Source organism: Mus caroli, chromosome 1 (assembly GCF_900094665.2).
Source record: "Mus caroli chromosome 1, CAROLI_EIJ_v1.1, whole genome shotgun sequence".
NCBI lineage: Eukaryota > Metazoa > Chordata > Mammalia > Rodentia > Muridae > Mus > Mus caroli.
Window position 1 is genome coordinate 160,554,765 of NC_034570.1, and position 15,256 is coordinate 160,570,020.

The 15,256-nt window shown below is 47.6% G+C and overlaps 2 protein-coding genes across 3 annotated transcripts in view; one reads left to right on the plus strand and one right to left on the minus strand.

The window, feature by feature from the left end:
- Nucleotides 1–1,688: 1,688 nt before the first annotated feature.
- The window catches only part of Nos1ap (nitric oxide synthase 1 adaptor protein), a 289,982-nt gene continuing 276,414 nt past the window's right edge, over nucleotides 1,689–15,256 (minus strand). For both annotated transcript variants that reach the window (XM_021163360.2, XM_021163356.2), the window contains exons 11-12: nucleotides 3,248–3,575; nucleotides 1,689–2,376 (exon numbers count right to left, since the gene is read on the minus strand). In XM_021163360.2, coding sequence (XP_021019019.2) covers nucleotides 1,881–2,376; nucleotides 3,248–3,575 — 824 coding nt within the window. In that variant the 3' untranslated portion in view covers nucleotides 1,689–1,880. The remainder of the gene's footprint in view (nucleotides 2,377–3,247; nucleotides 3,576–15,256) is intronic.
- On the plus strand, nucleotides 9,496–12,772 carry Spata46 (spermatogenesis associated 46). The gene is made up of 2 exons (XM_021163366.1): nucleotides 9,496–9,671; nucleotides 12,184–12,772. The coding sequence occupies exons 1-2, from the start codon at nucleotides 9,569–9,571 to the stop codon at nucleotides 12,693–12,695; spliced, it is 615 nt and encodes a 204-aa protein (XP_021019025.1). The 5' UTR covers nucleotides 9,496–9,568; the 3' UTR covers nucleotides 12,696–12,772.

Here is a 15,256-nt window from a genome sequence, read left to right on the forward strand (position 1 = left end):
CCATAGGTCCTCAAATGCTAGTCCTACGAACTACTCTGACTTTAGGATCAAATGTCACATCCCTGGGATGTTCTTGGAGTAAAGCACGTGTGTGCTGCAGATGTACTAACAGTCTTGTATACTCCAACAGAGCCTTCAGATGCCTGGCTGCATGGATTTTCATCTGAGAGGAAGAGATGGGAGTTTGCAGGGAGCATGGGATCAAGCCTTACTTTCTGTGGCAATGGAAGATGGGGTGGGAGAAAAGGGTCAGAGGGCAGAGGTGGCTGAAGCCATGCAGCTGCTTACTCGGGTGTATGAGAAGGAAACCTTCATCCTTAGCATCCAGCTGCAGGAGTTAGCTCAGATGTCTGCTAGTTGGGAGGAGGGCAGCACACCGGTGATGCTGAACTGGGAAGTGAGACCCGTGTGCCCCAGTGTCACAGATGGGGAGCCAAGCAAGCAGAAAAGGGAAGAGCACAGGAAAGAGGGCAAGAGGACTGCTGCTTGGCCTGCCCTGGCTGGATGCACCATCCCCAGCCTCCTTGTTGGCCTCTGGCCTCCTTGTTCAAGAATAGGGATTCCTCTTCTGGCTACAAAGGCCCTTGTGGCTGGGATCACTACAGAGTCTCCTGGCCACAGGGAAGACAGCATGATAGGGCCCCTAAAGGAAGAGAGGGATACAAAGCAAGTTAACCTGGAAGGCAGGAACCAGTGAATGGTTGATAAGTCTTGTCGGGTCCTTACACAGATCTACGCAGAAGCAGAGGAGGATCGCCATTACCTGAATAGAAGACAGAGGCTTGAGGTATCTCTGGCGCTGCGGGAATTCCGGCAATGTCAGCACAAGCACAAAGAAGCACTTTCACTAAAGACAACGGCTTTGCTTCCACCGTCCTCACCACACTCCAGTCTCTCACATGCTCCACCCCGGCTCTCACACATACTGTTCCCAGATCCAGGCACTGCTTCCTTCTTGGTGCGCAGTGGCTTGAAAGCTGCTCTGACTCTCAGCAGTGCCCTTCTCAGTCCTCACGGTTCTCCTCCCTGTGATCTCTGCTCTTGCAGGACCATTCCATGCTCTCACGCTCTCCTCTCTGAACATCAGAACACTCTCTGCTGCTTCTGCAGGGGCCTGCCTACTTCTGTCTTCACACGCACACAGCAAGGCTGCCCATACCATCGTTCCCAAGTGCCTATCCAGATAGGTAGGGGCACACCTAAATGGATGAGAAAACCCTGGGAACCCTCAGTGACAAGGGGCAACCTTTGAGGAAGCTCTCAAGGCCTTAAGCCCCGGAGGCACCTCCTCTGATGCTGGGCCAGAAGCAGAGGAAAGGTGGTGGCTAGGATTATAGTCAAGGTGTAGCTTTCCAGGTCAGGTCCCATCATCAAGTCAAAACCTATCGTTCTTCCCTAGCTGTATCTTCTTCCAGGCAGAGAGGGCCTGGACCAGTATGGAAGAAAGAGACAGAATCAGGGATTGGTGGTGGTGGGGGGGAGGTCAAAGGATAGACAGCATGTGAGTCTGAGCAGACAGGTAAAGAAAATTCCTGCTAGATCCATCCTCTTGGGCTGGTGGCCCTGTGAATCAGGAGGAAACTGGGACAAGCCCGAAGGAAGATGAGTTCCAGCAGCCAAAGCTGTAGGCAGCAGCCGGCAGAGGGGTTTGCAGAGGAGCAGGATGAGATGGCACTGAGACCCTTTGCTGTTCTGCAGACTCCTTTACTGGGACTACACAAGTGGCCATCTGGTCCCACAACACCTCTGGTAGAGAGTGGGCTCTGCTGTGCCTTCCAATAAGGAAGATGAGGGCACGGCACCACTGGACGATGGACCTGTGTGTGGTGGTGGGGGGGGGGCAAATTGAAGAGGAGGTTCAGCAGGGAAGACAAGAGATTCTACTCAAAGGACAGCAGGTCTGGATGAAGGCCTTCATTGTCAAGGCTGGAAGTCCGTGCCTGCGGAGGTGGGCTGCTGTCCTCCCAGGACTCGGCCAGGCTGATGGGGCTCAAGCTGAGTTTGAGGCCATTTCTCTCGATGGGGCCAGGGGAGGAGGATTTCTTGCCCTCAGTTGCTTTTAGCTTGGCTTCCTCCTGGGTGTTCTTGTGTATTAGGTCCGGTACCAACAGGGACACCTCACCATTGGGCAGAGCCTCTCCCTTCTCTCCCATTTCAACGGTAGACTCCGGCCGTGAAGTGTCTGCAGAGACAGGCTGAGCAGCGGGTGGAGAGTCCTGCGCCTGCCCAGGTGACGATTCTGTCCCATATTCTAGATTGCTTAGGACGGGCTGCGATGAAATCAGCATGTCCTGGGTGGTCTTCAGGGCCCGAGGAGTTCGCTTCCGGGTTATGGGAGGTGGAGGGTCCAGCAGTGGGAAGGCTTCTTGGACTGACCTGAAAGTCCATGACAATAAACACTCAGGCTTTATGGATGGTTGCACACCAGTCTACAAACATTTTCGATTCTCTGCTCCAACTGCCCCTTCAATTATACCCCTCCTCCCCAGCAAGCACTTTCTCCATTGAGGTCTTGCTCTGGGCTTAGGGTATAGAGCTCAGCAACTTCAGCCCAACAACTAGCTCTGGGACTGCTCTCTCCTCATTCAGTGCCCACAATGGCTCAAAGTGTTGCCTCTGAGAGGCTGGATAAAGACTCCAGGGAGCTGAGTCATCTCAGAACCCAGAACCGGGTCCCAAAAAAGGGCACACAAGCTCATCGGCATAGGGGTTGGACTTAAGGCCCAGGAAGGAGCTGTGGGATGGAAACAGAAGGAGCTACATTGGGCTTCTCCCTCCCTATCAGGCACTCAGTCCATAGCAGCCGTTACAAGGAACGGCTGGCAACAGAACTCATGTGGAGAGTTTCTGGGTAATACCAGGATTCAAATTCGGTTCCAAATACTAACTTTCTGAACGTGGGTCACCTGCAAATGAGAAGACACCTAAAGCACGGCATGATGGCTCACATCTACTATCTCAGGGTAGCCGAGACAGGAGGGTTGCCTTGACTGTGAGGTCAGTCTGGACTGTGAGTTCCACGCTAGCCTGGGGTACAGTGTGAAATTGGTCAAAGCACAGTACCCAGGTGGGAAGTACGTCTCTGGTCATGAAGGCTGAAGTGGCCTCTCATGAACATGGGGCCTATCCCTGTTTTTCTCGACAAATGTTCACCGCTTCCTTGGGTCTGATCTTTCCTGTATGCTCTGTGGTTTTGTCCACGTTCCTTCCTCTACAACTGGGATAATGGGGGGTTGAGAGGACTCACCTTTCATCCTCCAGCCAGGGTCCACAGGCTGTGTCTTCCCCACCAGGCAGCTGGGCTCCAGCTGTCTTATTAATCTCCATCACACCCACACTGCCCAGGCTTGAAGACTCCTTTCTCCGCAGGAGGTCATTGACCTTGGCCCCCACAGCTTTGCCCAGATTCCTAAGGTGCTGGCTGCTGCCCACCCTCAGTCCTGGTCCTCCTGGCTCTCCAGAACCAGGGGCGATGGAGCCTGGGGCCCCAGGTCTGGACAGGTGGGGAAAGGAATGGCTGGACTGGAGCTTTGGAGTGAGGGTTGTGTTCAAATTCTCAAACATACTGTGGTCAACTATGGACAAAGAAAAGAAAAAAAGAGAGAGAGAGAGACATGTAAGTGAAGGGGAACAGGACCCTGGATTTGTCACTCAGCTTTGATGGTTTTGCAATATACCCCAAACCTTCTGGAAGCTTCCAGTAAAGATGCTTTTAAACTTTCCAGGTTTGTTTGTTTGTTTGTTTTTGTAATAGAACATGAGACCAAACATTCCAGTTGTTCCCCACTCGGGTTAATCAGTGAATGAAAACCCGGGTCAAGAAAAGCCAAGCGTGTTCCTTTAAGCTAGCCTCTTCGACATACGGCTTGACCTCTTTGGCCTTGGTGTCACCAGGCCCTTTGAAGCCGAGAGAGAAAGGGGATGAAGCAATGAAATGTGACATGCTGACAGGGCCATGAGTACATGCTGTGCTCTTTGTCTCAGGCACCAGGACAAGGGGCTGCTGCAGGAATGAATGGCAGAGGAGGATTCTGGGTAGGGAGCTACCTATGGAAGGCCTCATGGGCTACACATTCCCTCATGGAATGGGGGTCAAGAGCTCCTGAGTGGAACCTGGGAGAGCAGGTAAGCCCGTGCACACAGAGGCTAGACAGTCAGTCAGACCCAGTGTGTGGCATATGGGCAGGAACTTGCTGCTGGTGAAGCACAAATGTCCCAAATGTCCCGACAAATCCATGCTCTCTTGCTCACCATGAGAGCATAGTGAAGAAGCTCATTAGGCTAGAGAGAGGCTCAGAGTAGTAACTGCAGGCCTTGTGTCACAGTACCAGTTACTGATTGGCTGGAATTAGAACTCAGGTCTTCCAACCCAGCATTTAGGGCTCTTTCCTTTACTTGGGTCATGGATAGCGATGGAAGCTCGTCCTCTTGGGACCTGTGTATGACTGGAACAGTTATTTTGAGTGTTAGCTTAATAAGCGGGAAACATTCCTAAGGCTGAGGCCACACTTCATGCATCTTTGTATTTGTATCGTCAGCACCAGGCTTGGGCCTGCACATAGCAGCTACTCAATGAGTACCTCAAACGAACTGCTCACATTCACTTGGAATTAGGAGGGGCAAGATGGTAGCCCTGAGGTCTGCCGTTGAAATGTCTGGAACTCCAGGACCTGTGCTGTGTTGTTCACACACTGTGTTCTGGATAATTTTACATTAACTTGACAGAGACTAGAGTTACCAGAGAGGGAGCCTTCATTAAGAAAATGTCTCTAAAGGATAGGGCTGTAAGCAAATCTGTAGAGCATTTTCTCAATTAGTGACAGATGGATGGTACCATCCCTGGGCTGGTGGTTCTGGGTTCTATAAGGAAACAGGCTGAGCAAGCCATGGGGGAGAGGCACACAGGTAAGCAGCCTCCCTCCAGGCTTCTGTATATTAGCTCCTGGCTCCAGGTCCCCACACTGTTTGAGTTTCTGTCCTAACTTCCTTCAGTGATAGCTATGGATGTGGAAGCATAAGCCAAATAAACTCTTTCCTCCCCAACTTGCTTTTGGTCATGGTGTTTTATCATAACAGCAATAACCCTAACTAAGACACACTGACTCCTGGGCATCCGTATCCTCTCTGAAAACTAGGTTATCGAAGTAGCCAGACTTCAAGCCTGAGTTGTCTGTGGCCATTGTCCTAGCTTTGTGGTCTATCTGTCCCTGGGCTCTCACTGTTAATATGTCTGCTAAGGGTCTATCTCGGGAAGCCTTTCCTAAGATTGCCTGAGGTTAGGTCCTATTGTTCAGTCTCAGTTGAACTGCACTGCTGAGTTCCAAACCAAGGGGGGATGCTTCACTTTCTGTGATGTGCATTGAGATATTACAACTATGTCAACTACCTAGACAACTTGTATTTGAAGAGTCCCTATGGAGCATGGAGAAAGCCATGCAAAAAAGAGTAGGGATAACCTCTCTGGTCTTCATACTACACCATAGGCATGTTTCCTCCATAAAATATGGACTGGTAATGCCTCAGGTCTCCTGGGGTGGAACTACAGTGTGGTGATAGGGATATGCCAGGGAATTGGGGACAAGCCCCCAAGCTGCTGGGACCCTAGATATGCACCTATCACAGTGGCAGAGTGCTCGGCCTACCCCACAGCTGCTCCTGACCATACCCATAAGAGTGTGTCTTGCCACGACATCTACTCTGACATAATTTCCTATCACGGTCCAAAATCCTTCTCATTGTCTTTACTCTTACACTTCACCAGGGAGCAGAGGTGATTTGGAAATTATTCTCACTATCTCTCTGCATCCAGGAAGTGCATGGAACAGAAAGGAAGTGTATGTAATGCCCCATGGGTGTGTGTTAGAAGGAGGAAGTTCTCTACTGCTGGCTCGACCTCACATTTCTCTGGTGGCTTCTTTACATTCTCAGAGCAAGCGCACGGAAACACTCAGACTGCCCATCAAAGTGATTTGTAAGTGAGAATCATCTATTCCTTTCAAAGCGCATCCTTAACAAACAACTTAGATGATGCCTAGTTTGGGTTCCTGTCCTGCTTCTCTATTTCTTACCATATGGTCTGTGAAAAATTCTAAACCACTCAGTAATTTAAGGTGAGTCTATTATATGCTTTCCTTATCATTACCTCAAAAATTTTGAGAAATATACCTTGTCTACACAATAGAATGGGAAGCCCCATTGAAAAGGGCTATAGACCCTTAGAGTACTTTTATCAACTACAAGGCCTGGCTTAGGGACTTGCATAAGAATAAGCATTTAATAAATCAGTTTAGCCAAATTTGACTTTTATGGCAATTAAAAAAAACCAGATTTATGTAATTTATATATGTGAGTACATTGTCACTGTGTTCAGACATACCAGAAGAGGGCATCAAATACCATTACAGATGATTGTGAGCCACCATGTGGTTGCTGGGAATTGAACTCAGGACCTCTGGAAGAGCAGTCAGTGTTCTTAGCCACTGAGCCATCTCTCCAGCCCTTGTGGGAATTCTTAACCACCTCTCAGTGATGACCAATAGTGTAAGGACATCACTCGAACTGCCTCGGGACTTGTGACAACAGCCTCAGAAGGCAAAGAAGCCCTCTCTGTGGCAGTGCTTGCAAGGGCTTGTGAGGTCAGGCTAGAAAAAAAACTTGTCTTCTCTACAAAGCTGACCTCTGTCTTGGGCCTCTGTTGTCCCCACGGTGAGCCTCTTTCCTGCTGATGAGCCTCTCACACTCTACGTACAGCCTTGGAGACTGAGAGAGCAATGGTGAGGAGATGAGATGTGGTTGGATCCCAGCTGGGAGGACCTCGGACCTCCCAACAGCACCCCCAGAACATGCACATATTCAAGCAGAGAGGGGGGCATCTGGGAAGCTATGTCATCCACAAGAAAGAGGGGAATCTTACCTGTCCGAGAAAAGGGCTCGAAAAGCAGGTGGGAAACAAATGAGAGAAAGACACATTTATGTATCGAGCAACCACTTTTAGAGAGGCATTTCCTGTCTGCGCCATCACCAACAACAACAGAAAAAGATGGCTATACCGTCTGGCATGGCAAACCCTGGAGAGACCAAGTTCCCAAGAACTCTCCAATATCTAAGTCAAAACAGGCTCATGATTTCAAAACAACAAAAAGACACTACATTCTGGGCCCCCTTTACAAGAACTCCATCTTCCTAGTTGGCAACAGCCAACACTTCTAAGTCCCTTGGGTCCTGTGAATATAGCTCACATCTATACTCCTTTCATATGTAAATTGCTAGACTGTGGTTAGGAAGACATTCATACACTCTACCTCAGTCTAAAGAAACGATATGGAAAAGCCAAGTGGCAGAGGCTGCCCATCACACAGCTGATGGAGAAGGGAACTCAAAACCATGTATCCTGACTCCCAGACCCCAGGAGCTTCCTTTAAACCATGGTGAGCCAAATGAAATAACCAACAACCTCAGAAGCAACAAAATAGCACAGTTCAATTTACACTATAAACGTTTTAGCATTCTAAACCAGCCACGGGGAGAAACAGGAGGCAAATCAGTTCTCTCAATCCTTCAAATGTTTAAGTACCTGGGAATAAATGCTCATCAGACCAGTTCTTCAGGACAGCTATATTTGGACCTTAGGAGCAGACTGTCTTTTGTAGCCAGTGTAAACACATTGTCATTTATATCCAAAGCACTTCTATATATCTATGTTAATGGGCTGTGGTGGTCCAGAATGGGGCGCCTGCATCTCTTTTTCAAGTGTCACAATCACCTCTCATATTTGTTATGCACCTTTCTAGGGTGCTAGGTGTGAGGCAGCCCTGGAGTCCACAGTCTGATCAGCACACTGCCTACAATGAACAAATGGGATGGAGAAGTCCATTTGCCTAAAAAGGCATCAACTATTAAAAACAATATCTGGTCACCAGTCTTAGGAAATATATGTTGAAGTATTTAGTATAAAAGGATACAGAGTAACTTACCTCCAAATAGCTCAGAACACAAATAAGCAAACAAAATATATTTAAAGACTGGGAATGTTGCTCAGTGATAGAGTGATTACCGAGCATGCACAAAGGCCTGGGTTTCATCCCCAATCACACACACACACACACACACACACAGCAGGTAGAGGAACTGACAACACAAAATGGGACACAATGTTAAAACATCTGGCTTCACAGTGTATGGTACAAATTTTAACTTTTGCAAATTTTAGATATTGAAATTATTTTCTAAAAGTATATGTATATGTATGTATATGTATGTGTGTGTATATATATATTGCCCTAAACAACACAACCAGTACAACAAAATAAGGAAAATCTTGTGTTGTAGAGGCCAGGAAAATAAGGCAGAAGAAGAACAAGATGGTTACTCCCAGAGGATGGAGGGGTCCCGGAGGTGGAAACACATGGGATGTTCTCACAGAAACGGTGACAGTCCTAAAGAAAATAAGTGGTAAGCAACACCACTGCAAATGGCTCTCCAGTGTTCTCCCTTCTTGCTGGGTATTCTTAGCCAAGACAGGCCATTAAAGAATGGCAAGTTAAAAAAAAAATCAAGCTACTAGCTCCACCTGTGAAGTACAGGTGGCAGAGATTTTCTCCCACTCTGTGGCCTGCCTGTTCACTCCACTCATACCTTCTCTTGGTGTGTGTGGGCTTTTACATTGCATGAAGTCCCTGAGGCTATTTCCTGAGTCACTGGAGCTTTGCTTAGAAAGTTCTCGTCTTTACCTATATCCTAAAGTGTATTTCTTATGTTTCCTCTAGCAGTTCCAGTATTTCCAGCTGGTATTTGTCTGTGATCTACTCTAAAGTGGCCTTTGCAAGGGGTGAAAGACAATGAATCAAATTTTATTCTTTCACAGATGCATGTCCAGTTTTGCTAGAATTATTTGCCTTTTTCCCGATTGGATGTTTTTGATACCTTTGTCAAAAATTAGGTGGCTACACCTTTGCCTGTTTATTTCCAGGGCCCCTGTTTCATTAGCCTGTCTGTGGAAAGTAAAATCTTAAATAAGGCCTCCTAATTCAGAAAGAAATGGGTATCTTTCACATGCAGACTCTAGTTTGTGATTTATATAGGTATGTGTGTGTGTGTGTGTGTGTGTGTGTGTGTGTGTAGAGGTTGGTAAAGCCAGAAAAAAGGAAAAAGGAAATTAGAGACTCAGAAAAAGGTTAGGCTAAAGAAAGGGGAGAGGGACAAAAAGGACACACGTGACATGGAAGCAGAAAGATACTGGGAAAGGATATGGGGAGGTTAGAGTGCAGTGGAGATGGGAAGGGAATCTACTAAAACACACTTTGTTCAAGAATTCTATGATGACCACTAATTCTTTGTATACCAATTAAAAAGTTTAATTAAAAAAAAAACGAACAACTAGTTAAGTTTTTAAAAGAAAAACAGTCTTTCACACAAGAAATCTATACCCATCTTTCAAATTCATAACCTAACTGGCTAATGGAATCATGGGTTGTGATGTCAGCTGCATGCAGAATGTTTATTGCCTAGACAACCCGGCCAACCTCTCCCGAGTGGGTGTGTGACCTCCATTCCCCTGTGTGGTCAGAGCATGGATAACTACTCACTCCTCAGCACTCCCAGACCTCGGATCTCCTCCTCTGCCCTGAGTGCTTTTCCGGACATAATGTCCTCACTTGCCACCAGCTTGCCAGGTAAACGCTCAAGTCGAGGTAGTAGTCTGTCTACCTAGAGAGCATGTCCTCTCATTAACTTGGTCTTAAACGGGCAAGTAGTGAGCTGAAGATCATGGGAAGGAACAAAGGTCGATACACGAGGACTTTTCAATGGAAGTGTGAAGTGTAGCTGTCTTTGGATGCTTTTGTGGGATCTTCTTTCTTCTACCCTTCTCCACCCCTTTCCACTTTCACCCCCCAACACTAGATAGGAAAGAAAAAAGGATGGAGAGGAAAGAAACAAGAAGAATTTAGATATCCTGACAATAAAGATCACCCCCCCCAGGAACTTGACCCCCCTTATCAGCAGGAAGTAGTCTAACAATTACTTTTTGATCCCTGCTGATTAGGGGCACTGAGTTCCTTGGGAGGGGGCAAGTTTGACCTTCATTGTCAGAATATCTCACTTCTTGTTTCTTCTTTGCATGATTGGGACCAACAGCAAACCGACAACCTATCTTGCCTCTTAGGGCCCTAGCATTTCTACATCCTCTGAAAAGTCCCTAGAATTTCAAATGTCACACAATCACAGAAACTATCTGCGGGTGGCAAAATCACTCCTCGCAGAGCACAAGGTAAATCACCGTCAGCTGTTTTGGATAATCTGAAGCAACCCCAGATCCCATACCTGGGATTAAAATGAAAACATATTCATGCAATATTTCTGTTTTTAAAAAAAGAATCCAAAATTCCAAAATTGTCATTACAATGACCATGGCTCATTAATGTGAACATCACCTGGAAGCTGAGGGCTCCATGGATCCAATGGTTTGGAACAAGATCCTTTAGAGCACTGGTTCTCAACCTTCCTAATGCTTCCTTTAGAACAATTGCTCATGTTGTGGTGACCAACCCCTGCCTCCCCCGGCCCCCCCAAAAATTATTTTTGTTACTACCTCATAAGTGTAATTTTGCTACTGTTAAAGAACTGCAATGTAAATATCTGTTTCCAATGGTCTTAGGTGGCTCCTGTGACAGGGCTGGGAGACCCCCAAAGGTGTCTTGACCCTTAGTTGAGAACCAGCTCTAGGGATGGCCCCACACACTAGACTTGAGCTGTACTGTTGTGGGCATTCTCCTAAACACCCATTGCCTCTACAGAGAACATTTTTAAATCTACCTCCTAGAAGTCTAGCTATTGCCCTAGGGTTTAAGGCACATCCACTTTCTCCCAGACCCACCTAGTGGTGGGGATCAAACCCAGAGCGTCATGAATGCTTGGCAAATGCTCTACCACCCAGCTAATCCTCAACCCTACATTCCCCAGAAACTTTTCAACAAGGGCCCCCATGCCCCCTCTGACTGAAGGCTTGAGATCCTTCAATTAGAAACCTGGCTCCTCACTCCCCAAAGGACCATGCAACATGCCTATATGGGCTGTGTCCAGAGTCCTGTGAAATTGAAGTCACTCACGATAAGCAGGAGCATCAGGTGGGGGGTGGGCTACGGAGAAAGGTGCCATCTGAGGCAAGTCTTCAGGAATAAGGTTTGAAACCAAGGCTTTTGGTCATGCTAGATATGACCTTTCCTGCCACAGCATGCCCTAGCCTAGCTTAAGTCTTACAACCTGGTTTCTAGAGGAAACCTTTTCTGTAGGTCTGAAGAAACTGCCCCATTTGTGACTACTTCGGAACACCACCTAGAACAGGCCTGCTGGAGTTCAGAGGTCACTGTTTTGCATTAGTTTTGAGACCCCCTAACACACAGAAGATGAGTCTCTAAAAGTGTGTCTTTGAGAGTCCCCCTAAGAGGAATCCCAATCCTGCTCAGCTTACCACTGTTTCTTCTGTAACTCAGATATTGTAAAGACAGTAGTACTCACTGTCAGTCCATGTCAGGCCCTGCCTCCCTAGGACCCAAGCAAATGTTCTCCAGCATCTGGTGCACAGCCAAGTGCCTGCAGCATGTGAAGCCTTCTCCTATTCTGGGCAAGGACATGTAAGAAGCTGAAGAGGGACAGGGGCTATACTCCTAAGGGGAGGATGTCTACATTGTGTCTTGTTCAGTAGAAGTTCATAGGAACATGATGGCTTCTGCCTCCTCAGTGCTATCTCTCAAGCTCATGTGAACAGTTGGTTTCTGTCTAAGTTATCTATGGAGGGATTAGAATTGGCACTGAGGCTGGAAAAGTGGTTCATTGGTGGCAAAACAACTATTAGATGTCAGATGTCTACCTATTCTTACCTATCCTTAAAGGAGTCAGAAGTCAAGGTGTCTTTACGCAGAGAAGGGTCAGTCTCTTGCCCAGACATCTGATGGCCATTTTCACCAGCAGAAAAAGAAGGCAGCAGGAATGTATGTCTTAAGCCGTTTTTCCTATCCCATCAACACCTGCGACCTCTCAGCCATCAGCAAGGCGGAACACAGATCCTCTGAGGTCTTGCCTAATCAACTGCTTACCTGTCTGGTTCTCCTGACTGCCTCCAGCCATTTCTCGTTCCCTTTTTGCTGCCCTTAGCCCCAGACTCAGACCCTGTTCTTTCCTTTGCAGACTTGGGGGACACCCAGAATGGGGAGCAGCTGAGACGGAACTGCACCATCTACCGGCCCTGGTTTTCCCCTTACAGCTACTTCGTATGCACAGACAAAGAGAGCCACCTGGAGGCCTATGGGTTCCCAGAGGTGGACCGAGAAGAGGGCAGAGGGGATAACTGCCTTCTTGAGGACGTGGCTGAAAGTGTCTGCTCATCTTCTTCCTCCCAAGAGAACACATACCCCAGGGAGGCCAACAGGAAATCCAAGCATGGTTTGGATTCTATCACATCCCAGGACATCTTAATGGCTTCCAAGTGGCACCCAGCCCAGCAGAATGGCTACAAGTGTGCATCCTGTTGTCGCATGTACCCCACTCTGCACTCCCTCAAGAGCCACATCAAGGGGGGTTTCAAGGAGGGTTTCAGCTGCAAGGTGTACTACCGAAAGCTCAAAACCCTCTGGGGCAAGGAGCAGAAGGCCCGGACAGGAGATAGGATCTCCTTGGGCAGCTGCCAGGCCTTCAAGTAGTCCTGCTGACATCTCAGGTAAATAGGGATGAAGCCTATTTATGCCTCTAGAGGGGTAACAATAAATTGAAATTAGTCATAGCCTTCTTTTGCCAAGTCTGGTCAGCCTCCATCATCTGTTGCTCCTCTTGGTACCCAGTGAATCTTCATCACTTTCAATCAGCGGTTGCTTAGCAACACCAGACCCACCTCTTTGCCTCCCCTTTTCTTTCTCTCTCTCAGGATAAGCATAGTTCTAGAAGTTTGAGAGTATCCTCTAAGTGGCTGTTAAAGCGAGGTGACCAGGCTAGCACTGATGGGAACTAATAAGAGACAGAGTGACTACTCAGTCAGAAACTCTGTCTTAAGAGCCTCGCCAGCTTTTGCCCTAACCGGCCTCCAAGCTGACTCTGAAGCAGCTCCCATGTAAACAGCACTGCTCCAGGATGCTGGTCTACAGGTTTAGTCCTTGCCCACACTGAGGACAAAGGGCAGAGAAAGAAACTGAAGGCAGTTTGAAACACATCTTAGATATTAACCATTTGAGGTGTGCTGTCACCACACAATGTACAGTTGGACAGTCCTGACCCTTACTTCATTTCAGGGCAACGCTCTCTGCCAATCTGAATCAGAAAGATGACTTGGTCTTTCCTCTCAGGGACTGGGTATCAATCGTCTTTTAGTCTTTGCCTTCCCCAAGAGTGGGGTCAGCGTATGTAGGTTCCTTCTTTGTCTTTCCCATGATGCACAGCCTGACTTTATGGTCTTAGCAGAGAGATGCTCCTGTTTATCGTTTTGTTATCAAAATATCACGTCTGGTTCTTACGTTCCCCCAGCACGAGAAATGTTGTACTCACATCCCTACCACTTAACATGCTATGAGAACAACCCCGGCCTTTTCTGTGCCCTCTCTGCTTAGCAAGAGTCCAGAGACTGTCAGATTCAAGAGCTGGAATTTACAGGTCACAACCTGGCCACTCAGAAGCCAGGTGGTGTCTAGGCAACCTTGACATCACTCCATGGATACCATTCCCCAAGCGGGAGGGAAGTGACTGGTGAACCTTTCTAGTTAGTACCTACTCTGTTTCTTAACTGGAAGAGCCACTGAAGTCTGGGAAGTGGCTTCTTACATGAGTGACTGTGCACATGTGTCCTGGTCCTTTGATATGGTCCCTCAGCAAGTACAGCGAGAAGCACACACAGCAGAGGCCCCTCTTGGTTTCACCATCACCTGGGAACCCTGGGAACCGACTCCTAATCCCCTACCAACCCTATGCATCTCGCTCAGGGGCCTCTGCATCACATTCTCCAAACAGCCAGGAGGAAAAGCAGCTGCTGGGGGCGGGGGGGCATAGCATAGGTTCATTACTATCCAGCCGGTGTCCATTATCTTCTCGCTAGGGACAGAAAGGTGCTTCCCACATTTTTGGGACAGAGCTCCATGTGGTTTCAGCACATAGAAAAGAGTGCCCAGCAGATGCCTGTACCTACCAGCACAGGAGTGCAGAGGAGGAAGCACACTAAGTATAAACTTTACTGTACCCTGGGGCACTGATAGGTGCTCTCTGCTGAGGCTTTTTACAAGGCTCTCATACACACTCATGAAAGCTGCAATTGGCATTTACCATTCCAGGGTACAGGGGAGAGTAAACAGTGTATATTGTTTATTCTCCTCTGACAGCCTTCCCAGCCTTCCTTTCCCTTCCAAACCACCCAAAGTCCTAGTTTTGGGAAGTCAAAAAAAGCCTCCCAAATTGACTGCACTGTGAGACTCTGCAGACCACTTCTGGAATGTTCTTTCTGCTCTCCCATTACTGCTCTATGCTGAGAGGCTCATATTTCCATGTACCAGGAGTCCTCTGTGAATCCTCGGTGCTATGATCCTTGTAGGAAGATATGGGAAGGAGGCTGTTTTGTTCCCTATAAAAACTTGGTTGGAACAGGCCCACGTGGGCAGCTACCAAATAGAAATCTCAGACACTGAGTCCAGGGGTCAGTGAAATTAAATAGTCTTGATCATAGTTATGGAAGAAACAATGACAGTGTTTTTGCACTGGAACTCACTGCTACTACTGTCATGTTCTAATGGCATCTGAAAATCCAGGGGTCAGAAGAGTCCAAAAAACCTGGATGTTGGCTAGGGCATTGCAGTGGGTTTTAATGGCCTTGGGCTGGATAACTCCTTGTCAGGGCTGTCCTATGTGTGGTCGGATCCCTGATTTCTGCCCTCTATATTCCTAAAGCATATATCTCCCAGCTATGAGATAGCTATCCCTCCCCCTCCCTCCCTCCCCCTTCTTCTCTTCTTTCTCCTCTCTTTCTTTCTTTCTTTCTTTCTTTCTTTCTTTCTTTCTTTCTTTCTTTCTTTCTTTCTTTCTTTCTTCTCTCTCTCTCTCTCTCTCTCTCTTTTTCTTTCTCCTCAGACAGGATTTTCTATCCTTGGCTGGATCTGTAGACCAGGCTGGCTTTGAACTCACAGAGATCCACCTATTGACTGCTAGGATTAAAGGTGTGCACCACCACTGCCCAGTGTGAATTCTTTCTATATTGCGTCCCAGAGCTGATGATACTTGGCTTAGGAAG